Source organism: Copadichromis virginalis, linkage group LG22 (assembly GCF_057382275.1).
Source record: "Copadichromis virginalis isolate Kocher_CV1m ecotype Utaka linkage group LG22, C_Virginalis_male_GT1.1, whole genome shotgun sequence".
NCBI classification, from domain to species: domain Eukaryota; kingdom Metazoa; phylum Chordata; class Actinopteri; order Cichliformes; family Cichlidae; genus Copadichromis; species Copadichromis virginalis.
The window spans coordinates 30,344,595-30,362,432 of record NC_140638.1 but is presented as its reverse complement, the minus strand read 5'-3'; the positions used below and the strand labels follow the sequence as shown (position 1 = coordinate 30,362,432).

The 17,838-nt window shown below is 40.9% G+C and overlaps 1 protein-coding gene across 1 annotated transcript; it reads right to left on the bottom strand.

Annotated features, from left to right (window-relative positions):
• Positions 1-12,110: 12,110 nt before the first annotated feature.
• On the bottom strand, positions 12,111-17,715 carry hsbp1l1 (heat shock factor binding protein 1 like 1). Its single transcript, XM_085446604.1, has 3 exons — positions 17,650-17,715; positions 17,485-17,551; positions 12,111-14,275 (listed from the first exon to the last, which is right to left on the bottom strand). Exons 1-3 carry the CDS (start codon positions 17,692-17,694, stop codon positions 14,181-14,183), a joined length of 207 nt encoding a protein of 68 aa, XP_085302730.1. The 5' UTR covers positions 17,695-17,715; the 3' UTR covers positions 12,111-14,180.
• Positions 17,716-17,838: the final 123 nt, after the last annotated feature.

Sequence of the window (17,838 nt, the reverse complement as noted above, 5' to 3'; positions counted from 1 at the left end):
CCCCACTCGTTACCTGTATGAATGGCACCTGTTTGAACTCATCATCTGTATAAAAGACACCTGTCCACAGCCTCAAACAGTCAGACTCCAAACTCCGCCATGGCCAAGACCAAAGAGCTTTCGAAGGACACCAGGACAAGTATTGTAGACCTGCACCAGACTGGGAAGAGTGAATCTACAATAGGCAAGCAGCTTGGTGTGAAAAAATCAACTGTGGGAGCAATCATCAGAAAATGGAAGACATACAAGACCACTGATAATCTCCCTCGATCTGGGGCTCCACGCAAGATCTCATCCCGTGGGGTCAAAATGATCATGAGAACGGTGAGCAAAGATCCCAGAACCACACGGGGAGACCTGGTGAATGACCTGCAGAGAGCTGGGACCAAAGTAACAAAGGTCACCATCAGTAACACACTACAACGGCAGGGAATCAAATCCCGCAGTGCCAGACGTGTTCCGCTGCTGAAGCCAGTGCATGTCCAGGCCCGTCTGAAGTTTGCCAGAGAGCACATGGATGATACAGCAGAGGATTGGGAGAATGTCATGTGGTCAGATGAAACCAAAGTAGAACTTTTTGGTATAAACTCAACTCGTCATGTTTGGAGGAAGACGAATACTGAGTTGCATCCCAAGAACACCATACCTACTGTGAAGCATGGGGGTGGAAACATCATGCTATGGGGCTGTTTTTCTGCCAAGGGGACAGGACGACTGATCCGTGTTAAGGACAGAATGAATGGGGCCATGTATCGTGAGATTTTGAGCCAAAACCTCCTTCCATCAGTGAGAACTTTGAAGATGAAACGAGGCTGGGTCTTCCAACATGACAATGATCCAAAACACACCGCCCGGGCAACAAAGGAGTGGCTCCGTAAGAAGCATTTGAAAGTCCTGGAGTGGCCTAGCCAGTCTCCAGACCTCAACCCCATAGAAAATCTGTGGCGGGAGTTGAAAGTCCGTGTTGCTCGGCGACAGCCCCAAAACATCACTGCTCTCGAGAAGATCTGCATGGAGGAATGGGCCAAAATACCAGCTACTGTGTGTGCAAACCTGGTAAAGACCTATAGTAAACGTTTGACCTCTGTTATTGCCAACAAAGGTTATGTTTTTTTTCAGATTCTGTCTCTCACAGTTGAAGTGTACCTCTGGTGCAAATTACTGACCTCTGTCATCATTTTAAATGGGGGAACTTGCACAATCGGTGGCTGACTAAATACTTTTTGCCCCACTGTATATCAAATGTATATTCTTTTTTTCTGTCATAACCTGTGTTCTTACCTGTTTTTATACCTCAATTTCAAATCTCCTGAATGCAGAGGAGACCGTGCCTTTGCCGTTGCTGCACCCAGGCTACGGAATACTCTCCCTCTTCATATTCGCGCGTCAGATTCCATTCAATCTTTTAAATCACGTTTAAAAACGTATTTGTTTGATCTGGCATTTAAGGCGAATTAGGGAAATTTACATCTGGCTCTGTATTTAGATTATGTAATTATCTTATATTTTATATATTTGTAATTTATATTTTAGTGTGATTTTATTTGTACTGCGATTTTACTGGAAAGCACTTTGGTGTACTTCGGTCTTAAAAATGTGCTATATAAATAAATTTTGATTGATTGATTGATTGATTTTTTCCCATATGTTCAACTTAGAACACACTCAGCCTGTTTTTCAAATTGCTTTTCAAGTGTCTCCACTCTCAATTTCCCTCAATTCTCCATCTAGTCAGCTTTGATCGCCACACCTTTCTCTGATTCTTTTGTCGTTTCGTTTTTCCATCTTCTCTCCACATGTTCCCATCTTATTTCCAATCGCTTCATCCCTCTCTATCTCTTTGTGTCAGTGAGACATGGGTGTGTCCAGGGATTGGCAGCTGGCAACCGACCCCATCTCTGTCACCATGGAAACTGGGTCAATTTCTCGGTAGCCATGGCATTGAAGCAGCAGTGTGTTTCCCTGCAACAGGTGTGGATGTGTGTGTGTGTGTGCGTGCGTGCGTGCGTGCGTGCGTGCGTGCGTGCGTGCGTGTGTGTGTGTGTGTGTGTGTGTGTGTGTGTGTGTGTGCGTGTGTGTGTGTGTGTGTGTGTGTGTGTCTCCAATTCAGTGACATGACTGTGCAAGTTGGGGGGATTCTGGGAATAGACAGGCCCAGGAGATGAAAAGCACACATGTGAACAGGTGTGTGTACACATGCACGTTTTTTGCTTGAAGTTGTTAAATGTGTTAAAACATACTAGTTATTATTATTAACAGTTATTAATTTTATTAGTAATAGTAGCACATCTTTATTAATGATCATCAGCTTTTTCTTTGAACACTAAAATTCAGCCTGACTTTTAACTCAGTATCGTGTCAACAGTTCAGTCTGCTGGTGGTGGTGTAATAGAGTGGGGGATATTTTCTTGGCACACTTTGGACCTCTTAGTACCAGTTGACTTTGAGTATTATTGTTGACCATGTCCATCCTTTAATAGCTATGGTGTACCATCTTCTGATGATAATGGTCACTTCACAAAGCTCAAACCACCTTAAACTGGTTTCCTGTGAGGTCACTGCAGTCAAACGTTCTCCACAGGCACCAGATCTCAGTTCGTGACCAAAATATCTGATGAATTTTTCAAGCACACTGTGAAAACTGGGCCATGAAGAATGAAGGCAGTTGTGTTGTTGTACCTAACAAAGTGTCCAGTGAGTGTATACACGATAATTACCCAATTTACTTAATGGCTTTAGGACCTCATTAAATACTTTCCCAATGGTTAATGATCTTAAATGCTAGTTCCAAACTCATTTGATACATTTTGATGTTTCTATTTTAAATTATATCTTAAATATTACTTAGAGTAAAATAGATAAATTTGTGGGATCAAACGGTGAGGGTGTGCACCAATAAAAAAGAAAAAACTTGATCGCACCCTGAACTTGCTGTCTTTTAAGCATTGATTCTGTTATTGCAATAACAATCAAAAAGCACAAGTACATTGTAACAGCTCTTTCATAAGCGCTTCTCCAGAGTCCAGAGAACAATCTGGTTCATCAACCAAATCTTGTTCATCTACAACACTGTTTTATCCATTAGGCAGGAGGCAGGAGGCAGGAGGCTCCGGTCCATTCGCACCAGAACCTCTCGCCATAAGAACAGTTTCTTCCCCTCTGCTGTTGGACACATGAACAATAAACGTACGACTGTTCCCACCACTAACACATGACCCTATGCTGTGTCACTGCATCATTCCATGTTTGGCACTGATCACCACCTGCACCCATGTATATATCTTTCTACGTAGCACTTTAATTCTTATTCTCATGTATATATCTCATGTATATCTCATGCATATATCTTTCTACGTAGCACTTTTAATTCTTATTCTTACTTCTATTTTTTTCATGCCTATTTAAGCGCAATTTATGACAGTATGTTTGCACTGAAGCACCGCAGCAATTTCCTAATGTTGTTAACCTGCTCAACATTTGGCAATAAAACCCTTTCTGATTTCTGATTAGTGCTGATGATGATAATTCCCCAGCAATCCAAGTCTTTTTAATGCTTCTTTGATGCAAATGAAGAGAACAGAGTCATACTTGAGAAGCATTCTTTGTATCTCTGTGCCCAAATTTCATTAGTGTGATGAGTACCACCCACCGAAACACTGCAGCAGGCCAAGCACACCTCCATTGCAGGAGTAATCCCCGGTGACGGCAGCATCTTCCGAAAAGACAGAGTACACCTCCACACATCCAAACAGCTTAGAAAAGACTTGAAGAACACAACAGGGAGCCAAAGGCACTGACCCAACCTCCAAACTCCCCAAATCCCAATCCAATCAAGCTTTCGCAAGATGCGCTGAGATTAGCTCGCTCCACTGAGGCCCCATCCCAAAACCTACAACATCCTAGTGCCAGACACAACAGGACCCACATCTGTGTCGCAACAGGTAAGAGCACAGGGGCGACCTACGCAGTATTAGCAAGCTGGTTGTAATGTTGAGGTCAATCACGTGGCTAAATGTCAAACATGCAGACTACTGGGGCACGCTACAATTTACTGATGTTCCCTGGATGCCTCACAAGCTGGCTATTTGTAAATTACTATTGAAATGAGCTGCACTGTTGGACTGAAAGAGCAGCAGGTGATAGGGAAACACCACTGCTACCGCTAATGTTGCAGTCCAACAATGGTAACTCACACTGTCACCAGTTCTCTGCTTTTCACACTTGCCTCAGAGTGGTAAATGTACAAAATAAACCTCTGACTCTTACCTTTTGATAAGGTAAACTTTAACATCCAAACAGAGAGATGTACTTTTTGATAGAAATAGACTATTAACACCTACAATGATTGTATTTGTATGTTAGACTGCTTCTTTAGAACCATTAATGGCCTTTCTTGTAACAAAAGCTAGAAATATTAAAAAATGCTTTTTTTTTCAGTTCCTGAACTAATGTTACAGCACCATTAGCTCAACTAGCTAGCTTTTTAGCTAACCTTGCAGAAGAAAACCCCCCACAGTTCTCTGCTGACAAACTTAAATCTCTAGCACACATTATTACTTTAAAGAGCTTTAGTGCTCTATGTTTTACATTCCTTTAACAGCATCATTGACAATACAAATAACTGATCATTAGCAGTGTAATTAAACCATGGCAGAAACTCCACTGTGTGTGTAAGAAGCAGCAAGTTGTGGTGGCTAAAGGTGACTGCTATCAGGAGGCTACCGGGCTACGGCTAGAATCAAAATGTTGGATGCCTTAAAGGGGATCACGATGCAGGAAGGTATTTTATTACAATAGAATCATGTGATTTAAAAATCCTAAATTAAACTGTATCTATTATTTCAAACACTTCTATGGAAAAAAAATGTGGAAACGTGCAAGAAGATCATTTTAATTTCCTATCCAGCATATAGAAGTTTTCTCCCCTTCTGTACTGAAGCCCTTTCCGCTTTCTGGTGCTCTTTACGCCATCCACTGCCCCTTCTTTGTTCCAGCCATGAATTGACTTTTGTCCCAGAACAAAGTTGGAAGTCTGTTTCTATTCCTGTGGATAGAAATGTATTACGGCAGACAGGGAGTGATGTATGTTATAAAGACCCTAAAATAACTGCCGGGGTAAATTTAGCTCACTGTTGGCACAGTAGAACAGAACATACATGGGCCAACATATGTGACTGTGAGTTAGGCTCCTAAATGAGCTGCGACTCTGAAATTACAATGACAAAGATAACAGGTGGTCATTTGTGGTTTGTTTGCATGTGTGTGTGCAGAGAATGAGGGCGAATGTGGCCGAGCCAGAGGCGAAGGTGACAGGGATTTTCACTTCAAAGGCAGGCAAGAGCACAGCACAGATTAAAGCACGGCAGGAATCAAAGAGCCTCAGGCGACCGGCAACACACAGGTGTCTTCCGTATGCATGTGTGTAAGCTTGTTTGTCGTGTCGTAGAAGAGGGACCCGTCCTATTATTTACCTCCGATCTTAGAACAACCTCTCTTGGTTCATGCACTCTTTGTTTTCCTGTGAAATTTAAGACTTTCAGGAGAGGAGAGCAGAGGTGATCCTCTGTGGATATTCACAGGTGAAGCAACATTCAAGCATCCTTTATGAAACTGTTCCATTTTCCACAACTGCAAGGGAGATTTTGGTCATCCGAGGGATTACGGCTGTTGGTTGAGTACCTTCCATTTTGTGGTGATCTGACAGACAGCAGTGCCACAACGCCACAGGGGCGCTCAGTGCTCTCGTGTTATCCAAGTGGTATCAGTACAGACTAAAACAGTATAACACGAAGAACAAGGTGTCGGAACTGAAGCTGCCCACGTGCAATCCTGGCACTGACATGTGAACTAGTGCTTTTTGCACAAAAAGTAAAAAGAATATCCTGCTGCTCAACGTTTTTTAACATTATACTAATGCATTTACACAGAGCAGATGGCACGGTAAAAACTCATTAGAAATTTGTTCTGGTTCTGCCAACTTGTTGGATTTTGGGAAGTTTAACAAGCTTAAACTTCCCAAAATCAGGGCTGACCATAATATTTTGGGGCTTTCTTAATATGACCAATTATAATATAACCATTGTGGTAATTAATTTATCGATATCTTTTAACTAAGGGGACAAATTAATAGCACAAAAACTGTCAAAGGAGACATTTCCACTTGATTGTATAAAGTGACAAAACAATCAGAAACAAACAAAACACAAAGGGATGTTAATATTGATATGTCACGTTTATACTGTTAGCTTACAGACACACAGCTGTATACTTCTTACAGAGGGAAATGATTTATTACATTTAGATTCATGCTGCATGGTCACTGCACAATAAACTAAATCTGCCAAGTTACTGTTACAATAACCCAAACAGGCGCATTTCTCTATCATTGTGTCTGCAGCACTGCTGTGATGAGGTCAGAGTGGAAATTACAACACTTCTGTATCTAATTTCAACTCAACAAACAGCTCAGTGCAAGTTATCAAGTACCTAATGCTAAAACACGAACTGTCTGTATGTTAGATAAAAGTGCAAGAAGACCAGATGAATATAAACACACTTACTATTTATTGTGTGCTGGCTTACTGTGGAGATACTGTAAAAAACAAAAGCATGCAATTTCTATAGTAAATGGTGAAAAAACAGGAACTTTTCTCCCTTTTAACTGTTTCTCTCTTATAATGACTTTGGTGTAGTATGAGAGGCCATGGGGGAGATCTTAATCAACTGTAAAATCCATGAAAATACAAACTCCACAATTTAAGCCCTCCACATTTTAAAATCCAGTTTGCCGGATTGGACTCCTTGCCGGGCCAATTCTAGCCCCCGAGCCTTATGTTTGACACCCCTGCTCTAAAGGGCTGCTACTCCCATCAGGTCAGAGTGAGCACTACTGCTACTTAACCCTTTCATGCATAGTGGTCACTACAGTGGACAGCTATTCAAAGGCTGTTTTCTTGTATTTGTGTCAGCGTTGATGTATACTTGCACATAAACACAACACAGTGTAAATTATTTATTCATTTGTCAAATTCATAAGTTAAAAAGTATGCTGTCCACCTAAGTGGACACGTAAAAAAACTCTTTTAAAAGTACATGTTTAAAAAAATGAAGTTCAAAAATCTTTTTTCATGTCTAAAGATGAATAAAAATACTTAAGAAAGAATCCTGATTGAGGTTGTCATAATTCATGCATGAAGGGGTTAAGGGCAACATCAGGAAGACGGGGCTGAAAAAGGTGACTGGGTTCGTAGTGATGGAGAGATAAACAGCTGGATCGTAGCTTCTGCTCCACTGCATGAGGAAATCAGAGGGAGGAAAACCTCAGGCACACGTGGGCATTTGTCCTGGATGGAAAGACGTTAAGAGAAAAGAGAGGAAACCACTTTGGATTATTGACATTTACCTTGTTTCTCACATATTAAGTGAAGTGTGCAAAAGTGGCATTACGGAGAGGGAGAAATAGGGCGAGCAATTGTACACACACTCTCTGAAGTGCCTTACCCTAACCTGAGTGCTAACCATGTACAGCCATTAAAGCCCCCCTCCCCTACCGCCCACCCGCCCAGCGTGGGCCACAGGGCTGAACCTCTCAGCCTCCAATCGCTGCCAGTCACCGCTCTCCACACACCCACTCACCACTCCACCGCTGAGGAGAAAAGTGTGTGAACTCCATTTACTGCCCCAACTGCTAAAGTAGTATCATGCAATGCTCAAAGTGTCTCATGCTCACAATGTGCCGGGAGCAGAATCCATCAGCGTGACACCCTCCCCTCTCCCCTGCCTTTGGCTGTTTCCCAAGTACACATAGCCATGCGCATGGGTAAACACACACGCACACAAATACACTTACATAGGCTGGCAAATGTCTGCTTTAGCACAGGCAGCCATAGCAACACGGTCAGCAGCGTTCTTGCTCTTTGGCTTCGGTGAGCATCACAACGAGGCCTGGCGGCATTCGAGGCGCACTCACGCACAGGCACACATGTACCCACCTCTACACACACACACACACACACACACATGCAGCCAGTGTTGTTTGATTTCTGTGTAATATTTCTGCTGGTCTCAAAGGGGATTTGGTGTCTGTCTCAAGAGGAGGAGAGAAAAGTCATGCAAAATAAAAGGGATTTATACCACTGCCATCTACAGGTGAAACACTGCAAATGCAGCTTTGTGGTTTGCTGTTTTTTGGATTCGCATGGAAAAATAGAAAGGCAAAGCTTACTCTGTGTCTGTTATGCTTACTTTTTGATCATGCATGATTAAAATGTCCAAATGTACTGTTGTGCCATTGGGTTGAACAGCTGACAACTATCATGGAAAACTACAAAAGCACAAACACCACAATACTGTTTAAGAAAGCACATCTGATCAGAGTTTTAGTCTGTTTCTATGAATTATCTCAAATATCAGCAGGAAAACTAATGCATTAAAAAAATAATGCACTGCACTGATGGTCAGAGTAACACCTGGCACGCTGTCTGTGTTCCAGTTCTTGCTAAAAAAGCTTCCAAAACAAATCATAAAAACTGTTTGTTTTTGCTCTGTGTGCAGGATTGTGGTAAAACAGCAAAAGGAACAAAACAGCAAATTCCAATAACATCATCACATGATGCTGCCAGAAGATTTCTGAGTCTGATCTAACAATTGATGTTTTTCAAATTTCATTACTATGCAGGCTAGGGCTGAACGATATATCGCATTTGCGATAATATCGCGACATGATCAAGTGCAATTTTCTAACCGCAAAGGCTGCGATTATACTGCGATTATATTATACAATTCATGGGCTGCATCCTCCTGAGGCCGCATTTGTAGACCGATTACGTCACAGCGACGCGCCGAAGGCTGTCCAAATTACTACCATATCCCAGAATTCATAGCGCGGCCCAGCCAAACTCCAGTTTCCAGCAATGGTGGCCGCTACTAAGTTTTAAAATTACTCATACTAATCTTTCTGGGTCACAAAATAAACTTTTAACATATTTTCAGGCGAGAAAGTAGTTGTGTAAACATCAAATATCTGCTCGGTTTATCAAGATATCCCATATTTGCAAAAGTGCTTCGACGTTTTCAGAGGCGTCTGCTACCCACCAGCTCGACAGCTAGCCGGGAGCTCGAGGGTTACTGATGCGGCCGAGAACGGCACAACTCCCGGCACATCATTTTCAGATCACCGCGGAGTTTCGCTGCTCGGGTTAAACGTAATATATAAGTCACTTAGACAACCTAAAAATGTTATTGTTGGGCTTTTTTCAGTGTTTTGTTTGTTCGTGAGTAAATCGGTTTGGCTGAGATTAAAGTTATTAGATTAGATAAAATAAAACTTTATTAATCCCCCGGGTGGGTTCCTCCTTGGTTTTCACACAGCTGACTAAACGTCAAACAGAAAACTTATTAAACAGAAGTATGAGACAGTCGAGAATTTACACCAGTGTCTGGTTATATTTTAGATAGCAAGAAGCAGACGGCCGAGTTTATTAAACTCCACCGAGACAGCGGTGACGCTAATCAGAACTAGCCTTCTGATTAGCTAATCAGAAGGCTAGACCGTCCAATTTCACGCCTTTAAACTTTAAAGGCGTGTTTGTGTGTGTGTTTATACAATTGCTATTATGTTTGCACTTTATGTGTAATGTTACTGACTGCAGAGATCAGTAAGATGTGTGTATTTTTTATTTATTAGTTTTATTTATTTAATATTATTTTTTAATTGAATGACTGTCTAGTAGTTCACAGATGTCGAAAAACTGAGTGTGGTAAAGCCACTGATTTTTTTTATGTATATTTCTGCAATCTGCACATTGTACTGACTTTCATTTTAATGTTTACACCAGGGTTCCTTGTCAGCACTTTATGCTCAGATGTTTGTAAGCTAAAAATAAACTATTGTGTATGTTCAAATATACTGTTGTGATTGAAGAAGTTAAATAAAAATGTCAGTCATCAATTCATGCATCACCTCATGTCATCATAACAGAGGTCTGTCTTCCAGGAAAGAACAGTTTAAAATTAATGTAATATAGTATTGGCCATACTATATGATGTATTGCTTGTCTTTGTTTAATAATACAGAAGACAAATACCTTAAAAAATAATCGCATCGCAATCGCAATATTGGGGCAAAAAATCGCAATTAGATTATTTTCCATAATCGTTCAGCCCTAATGCAGGCACATGCTGCTGGACACTTTCAGCACCACAGTCAGCAACAAGAAAATGCACTGCAATGAGCACATGTGACCACTAGAGGGGAGTGTGAGTTCATTTTAGGAGCATTTAGACTTTTTAATCCCACACTTGGGATACAGCAACACAAGGGACACAAGAAACTGGGCCCAGTCCCATTCACAAACTGACCCCCTCTGAGGCTTTCCCAATGTCAAACCATCAAGTGCATGAGAGCACTGTGACTGCGATTAAGCATGGAGTGGCAGTAGACACCTTACCAAAAAACCAAAAACAAAACGTGTGTAGCAATGTGCAAGTGAAAGCTGCACGAAAAAGTCTTAGTCTGTCCATTTTTTATCCTAGTTTAAATTTTAAACATCCAATATGGAAACTTCCTCTTTTTGGGGGAGGGGGGACTTTTTATTTAGTACTTTTTTTGGTAATAAACAACCAAACAAGCAACATATCAACATTCTCTGACATAAGACCATTTAAGAGAAAAACAAAAAAGAAAAACAAAACAATAAAATGCATGTGCTGGCATTTCTCCTGCGGTGTTGCTATCAGTGTGTGAAGAGTGGGAGAAGTAGGGTTGCATTGACAATCCAACACAATGGGCAGCACATTGAACACATTTTATAAGTGGTCAGAAACTTGTAAATAACTTATGAAAGAATAAAGTTAGGTTGAAACCAAGCACACCATTGTTTTTCTTGTGACATTACCAATAAGTTTGATGTGTCACATGGCTCTCTTCCTATTGAAAAAACAAAAGTTGTATCCCAGATGGCCGACTTCTAAATGGCCACCATGGTCACCACCCATCTTGAGGAGTTTGCCCCCTCACATATACTAATGTGCCACAAACAGGACTTTAATATCACCAACCATTCCCATTTTATTACGGTGTATCCATATAAATGGCCCACCCTGTATATTGTCTCTCACTAGCATGGCTCTCGAGATGGACAAAGGGCCCCCCATTTTTTTTCCTTGTTGTTGTCCACATCTTCAGAGTATGTTTTCTCCAGTCATTCTCTATTTTTAGGGTTTTAATCAATTTTGAATTAATAAAGGGCAATGTTAATAAGGATACGTTCTTAGCTGTGCTTTGTTCCATCTGAACCCATCCAGTTTCCTGGTCATTTCTAATCCTCTTAAAAATAAAAGTTTAATCTCCACAAGGGGGCAGTGTTTTACCAGAAAAGTGATTCATCTATTTAGGTATAAACAAAGAAATGCACAGTACCTCCTAAATGTGTGTGGTCTCCACATTCTTACCCTCTAAGCTCAAGCTAATTTTAATACTCACAGTCAGTGGATTCAATAATGTGATTAAAATAATCACAAAAGCTTTTCCTTTTCTTCCTTCGCAGGATCAGGATGCTGGTAAGATTTCTATCAACTTGTTGTTCACAGCATACAACATAACTGAAAACCACATTCAATAATTAGAGGGCACTTTTTTAAGAATATGAGTCAGATCCGGAGCAGATTTAAAGGGGTTTTCTCTTTTCCCATGTTCCACCTCTCCACACAGGTTTATGGAATTTGGATTGGTAGCAGTCGACATGTTTCTGTGGCAGTTTTGACCTTAAATCCACTGGTCCGTCCCTGGTGGGAGCCAGGGACCAGTCAAAGTTCTTAAAGACCCAATATCTGGAGTCTTCTTTGCTAATATTTAGAAACAGCTACTCTCCAAATACAACACACCACAGTTCACATTTTTACCTGCATTTCTTGCTAACTTGTTGCCTTTATAGTCCACATATTGCAAAGCAATGTAGAAAGTGTTAGCGCTACACATTCAGTTAAAGCCCCTCCTCCTCACAGGGCAGTCCGGCCCTTGTTCACTACTACAGGTTTAATTCATTTTATTTTCCTAATTTCCTCAATACACTGGATGCTGTACGTGAAACAAAGTTACACTGACAAAGAGAACATGTAGAAAAATTTAATGAGGGTGGACACGCTGATGTTGCACATTAAATGATATTAAAGGTCACAAAAAACTGCATAGATATTAAACAGCATCATCTCCCAGAAATGTTACATTTAAACTGATAATTACATTTTTATTTTATGCATAGATACAAAGTTAACAAGTGCCTTTCAGGATTTAGACTCAATGTTATAATCACAATATTTCAACAAAAAATGGAAATAAATACTTGCAGTAAATAAATGAAAAACATTTTCCTTATTTTCCCCAATGAGCTACTGTCACTGATGACACGCGTCTTGATTTGACGTGTGAATGTACTGAACAGCCTGTAAGCACTGCAGTAATGTTTCCCTGGTCATTTTAAGCATAGAGTAAATATTGTTAGTTTAACAATAACTAAAGTATATTCACCTTGTAACTCGCCAGGAGCTGGACTATAGTCCACCAATAAAACAAAAATATTTTCTAGCTGTGATGTTTTTATCTCAGGTTGAGCTTTTTAACCAGCTCAACCACTTGTTGTGCAAGAGCACGTGTGTTGTGGACAAGCAGAACTGAATGCACTGCTGACTATTCACTGATATTTGTGTCACACTGTGATAAAGCAGTCAGAATGTTCAACACACAGCCATCAGAGCAGACCAAACCTGCCCAATTCTGATAAGTGCCACAGATATATAACAGCCATCGTACTAATAGGTGGGAACCTGCCCAGGTGCATCACTGTTGCAGTTCAGTGCAGAGCACCATGTTCCTCTGCCTCGATGTTCAGCTGCTTTGTGAGAGAGGATCTTTTCAGTCAGGTGGACATACTGCAACCATGCTGGACTGCAGATCTGCTGCAACATTCAGAGCTACCAGAACCGCAGCAGGTAAACAGCTGGTTCATGTGCCGCTAAGTGTCAGAGACTGTAGAGCAGAACGCAGACTGCTGTCAGCAGTGCTGTCCATGAAGGTGGCCCTCTTCATCCACACGATGAGACACTTGTTGAAGAGCAGCTGGTTTATTGCTCACTGAGTACTTTCTCATAAAGTACTCAGTACCAAAGTAAAACATTTACAGACGAGAAACTTAGAAATCTCACTATTAACTGATTTGGGGGTTTTTTTCCTATTTGGGTGTTCAGCCACATGTGTGAGTGCATGTAACCCCAAACTGATGCTACAAATAGAATCAAAATCTCTAGAAACCAGTGAACCAGCACAAAAATTAAAAATTCCAACATAAACATTGTGCACCTACACATTACAAACACTACAACTGTGTAATTTGTGCATTTGTCATATGGAGAACCTGCAATTAGCATTAAGACATCAAAACTTTGAGAACTCCTGGTCTCCACATCAGTACAACTCAAGGATCCAGAATTCACATCCACAGACGTTACTGAGGTGAAGGTTGTTAGAGATTAAGGGTAGTGATGTGCCAGTTAAAGTAAAGACAACCACCGAAACAAGCAAACAATGGTGTTTTAAGACGTTAATAAAGCCTTTATAAATGCACCATGCTGTTGCTTTATTAGACTTCACTGTAGATGCATTTCTGCATAACAGCTTAGCCATCAACCCAGCCTTGAATAAGACAGGCTTGCTTGTAACTGGCTGAGGTTCAGAGAGGTATTTCATTAATTACATGTTTAAAGCCAACACAGACGGTCCTGAGGAGAAGCACACAGCTGAAGTAAGACTTCTGTGAACGCTTCCAGTCACAATGAGAGAGGTCAGCTTTGTCATGCTGGAGTACGAGGCAGAACTGTTGGAACTGATTGCCCAGATTGTACAGGTGTACCTAATGAAGTGGTAAGAGGCTGTATTTTATGAGTTGGAAAAGTGGAAAATAAAACCGTCTGATTGGAGGACATTGCTTCCAATAAATCTCCGAGGTAACCCTGATTGGATATGATCTGAACAGCACATCATAGCAGCTGGAAAAATAAGGATATGTTAACATGAGATTCACTACTTCAGGTGGGACTTCACCATCTGAAGTCCCGCTTCAAGACCGATGAAGTGTGAGGTCACAACAGGAAACAGCTCATTGGACAGATGAGGTGTCAGCCTGGCGTCACTTTGAAGATGCCTGCGCCTCCATACCAGCCTGCGTCATGAGCTCAGTGACGTTTCTCTCAAGGTCGTTGATGCGGGTTCCCATCTGATCAAGTGTGAGCATTAAGAAACAAACAAGTCTGCATTCATGAAGCTAACTACATCTACAATATGTTCATTTTTTCCCAGACGTTTGAATAACACCACCTCTGAGACCAGGAGCGGAGGTCAGAGGACACATTTGTCAAAACTGCCAGTTATGAACAAAAACACTGATAACGCAACAGCAGCAGTGATGATGACGCTGGCACAGAGTCTGTTTACACACTGCAAAGAGGCAGCGCTGTTACTGACACTGTGAGCTCAGGTAGAGTGAAAGAAAACTTGCTTCTAGTGCCTAAAACAGCAGCGCTGTTCCTGTGATCGCCATTAAAACCTTTACAGGGAAAAAGCAAGCGTCAGTCATCAAAGCACCTGACCAGCAAACTCCAACATGAATAAGAGCAAACTTTGTAGCTGCCCCATCCTCGCTGATTGTTTGACACTCAGAAAAATCTGCAGTAAGGCTCCAGAAGTTGTGTTAAAACCTGCAAATGGACTCTTCACTTTATTCATTCATTATACAGCTCGCTGAAGCAAACAGGGGTGAGTCTAAAGGGGGGCATGGGGTGTACTAGACCATATTTATTTCAAGGCTTTTGTAACATTTTTCTGATTGAAAATGAAATAATATAAAATATTGTGTTAATTAAAACCATGTTAATATTTAAAAATATAAAAATAAAAGCTTTTTTCATAGCTAATAAAACATACAAGAGCCATTAAACTGAGAGCCACTGACCTGAGGGTTGTTCGGTTGGACACTGAATTATAAATAATATTACATAATGTCTACACCATCATTGGCTCCTGTTAACATCAGAAAGTCTTCCAAGAAGTAAAGGTACATTTTTATGCTGTTGTTTAAATACTTGAGATTAATATATATTTATAGGATTTAAGAAAATATTTTCTTTTAAAATTACATTTCAACATGGCACATAAATACAATTAAAGGGCTTGTTTGGGGTTTTTGACAGATGTTGTATGCAGTTAAACTTTAAAACACTGCAATTTCTAAAATAGAAACCACTGAGCATTTTATTGTGACAGACCCATGTTTTCTCTTTTGTCTTATTAATTAGCGATTATAAATATTCAACAGTATTTCTTATCCAATTGCACGATCTGATATCCTTGTGTCTGTGTTGTTCCCACATCATCAGAATAATAAATGTTGTTCCAGGTTCAACATTGCAAGTGAGCAATCACATTGTTGTGACGTCATACTTTTGTGACTTTGGAAAAAAACGTCTTCTTAACGTGCGAGAAACCACCGCTGTCCGCCAATCCAGCAATTTGAATTCGTTGCATTTCAGGATACTGTTCTTTAATAAACGGTAAGCATTATACATATCGTTCTTGCAACATTGGAATTTCATAAATGAATGAATCGCTTGGTTTGCAAAAGTATGACGTCACAACAATGTGATTGGTCACTTGCAATGTTGAACCTGGAACAACATTTATTTTGATGATGTGGGAACAACACCAACACGAGGATATCAGATCATCCTATCCAATTAGTCAATTAATCGATGGAACAATTGACAGATTACTCCGTTACTAAAATAATCAATAGCTGCAGCTCTGTTAGCTTTTAATAACTATTTGATCCCCTGCTGTAAATTTGTAAGTTTGTTCATTTAGTTGTAAGTGAACAATCTTTTATTTTTATGAAATAATATCAATCAAAAATCCAGGAAAACACATTAAATAAACGTTAGAAATGATTTGCATGTCACTGAATTCAAACATAATATGACTCAGTGCTCGGTGGAGAAGCCCTTGTTGGCGATTTTACCCATTTAGAATTAATGCATCTCACAGCATACAGAGTGTTCAGAGCACAAGTGACCCGCATATTGCAGCAGGGCACTTACATCCAAACTTCTCAGGGCGCTTTTGTTTATTTTTGTCTGAGCTTCGATTTTATTGAAATTGCTTTTCAATAAATGATTTACTGCAATTTGAAGCTGCATCTTTATTTCTGTGTGTATTTTCTGACTACATCAGCAACAGCTTGAGTGTTTAGTTTTGGGTCACTGCCATGCTGTAAGACCCTTCTTCGGTGTTTTTGCTGAGAGAAGGGGTTTATATGTGGAACATGGCTCTGTCCTTTGGCCCCTCTATCTCAAAGTCGTCCTGTGCCCTCAACAGAAAAACACCCCCAAAGCATAATGTCTCCACCTCTGTGCTTGACTGTGGGGATGGTGTTCTTCAGGTCATATGCAGCATTTCTGTTCCTCCAAACACAAAGAGCTCGACTTTGGTTTAATCTGACCACAGGTTAGATGTTCAGTGGTAAACTTAAGACAGGCCTGTACATGTGTACATGCTGGTCCATACCCTCCTCAGGATAATCCTCATCCAATGATGCAAGATCTTACATGCAGCTCCAGACCCAGGGTGAACAGCTGTCACCTCCTCACCAAACTTCTTGCTGTTGGTCTTGGGCAGGTCTACAAACTTGTCATCGATGTCCTTTGACAGGACAGCTCTGGTCTTGCCAATGGTGGCGGAGAGGTTAGAATGGAGGACACTGATTTTGTGTGCGTTATACACTGAAATAGCTGAGACCAGGAGTATCTGTAACTGACTGACTGAGGTGTGCACCACATTTATAACCACTCATTTCTTCGTGAGTGAGCAAACTTACAAAGGATCAAATAATGATTTCTCCAACCACATATCAAAATCACCCCTCGTCACTGACACATTTTCTAGTAGACAAAGCTTAATTTCTGAGTATATTCCCATCTTTTAACACACATTTCACTGTTGACTCTTTTACAGGAAGAAATCTCATTACTGGGTGCCAATGTGCCTTAAATAGATAATTATTATTTAAACATATACAGTAGCAGAAGTCACAGGCAGAATGTCACATTTGACAGAGGTTTGTCTCATTTGATTTTCTTCATACTGCACTTTTAAGTGATTGTTGTATGAAAACCAAAAACGACGTGATTTTTAAAGAAGACTTATTTTACCTTCAGTAGCAGTGGCGCTAAACTTGTACAACAGTTGAACAGTTCAAGAGTCTCGGTAGCGGTCGGTCGCCCTCTAGTGGCCACGTGTTCATTGACAGGAGTCAAAGTGAAAGTCTCATTAGTGAGCTCATTGCTCTCAGGTGTGTCTTAGCAAGCAGAACTTTGAGCTGACTGACTGCGTGGATAAAACGCGCCTGAAATGGAAGAAAACACGGCTGGAAAAAAGGATATGTTTGGACTCCAGCTGTTCAGAGATGCTCTGGAATCTTTTCTCAAGTCGCTGCATGGTTGCCTCCATCTAAACGGACGAGAGAAGGAAACTCGTTCTTACACAGATGTTTGCCTGCCCGGGTTGTGCTTTTTACAGGACACGTAGGTCACATGAAACAAACTCACCGCCTTGGTCATGTCTTCAGCTGCTTTGCACTCTGTTTTAGACATGGTGTCTCCAGACACACACACACAACCCGCTCAGCTGCACTCAAACAACACACACACGCCTGCCTGGGACTGTTTTGCCGCACCGGCCTGTGACACCCAGGTTAAAAAATCCCAAATGAGTTTCCTTTCTGTGACGCTGGCGGT

Coding starts and splice junctions, on each gene's coding strand:
- hsbp1l1 (XM_085446604.1), bottom strand. CDS start 17,694: ATGTCTAAAACAGAGTGCAAAGCAGCTGAAGACATGACCAAGGCG. Junction 17,552..17,649: donor CTGAAGACATGACCAAGGCG/GTGAGTTTGTTT, acceptor TCGTCCGTTTAG/ATGGAGGCAACCATGCAGCG. Junction 14,276..17,484: donor TGAACAGCTGGAGTCCAAAC/ATATCCTTTTTT, acceptor TAATGCTCACAC/TTGATCAGATGGGAACCCGC.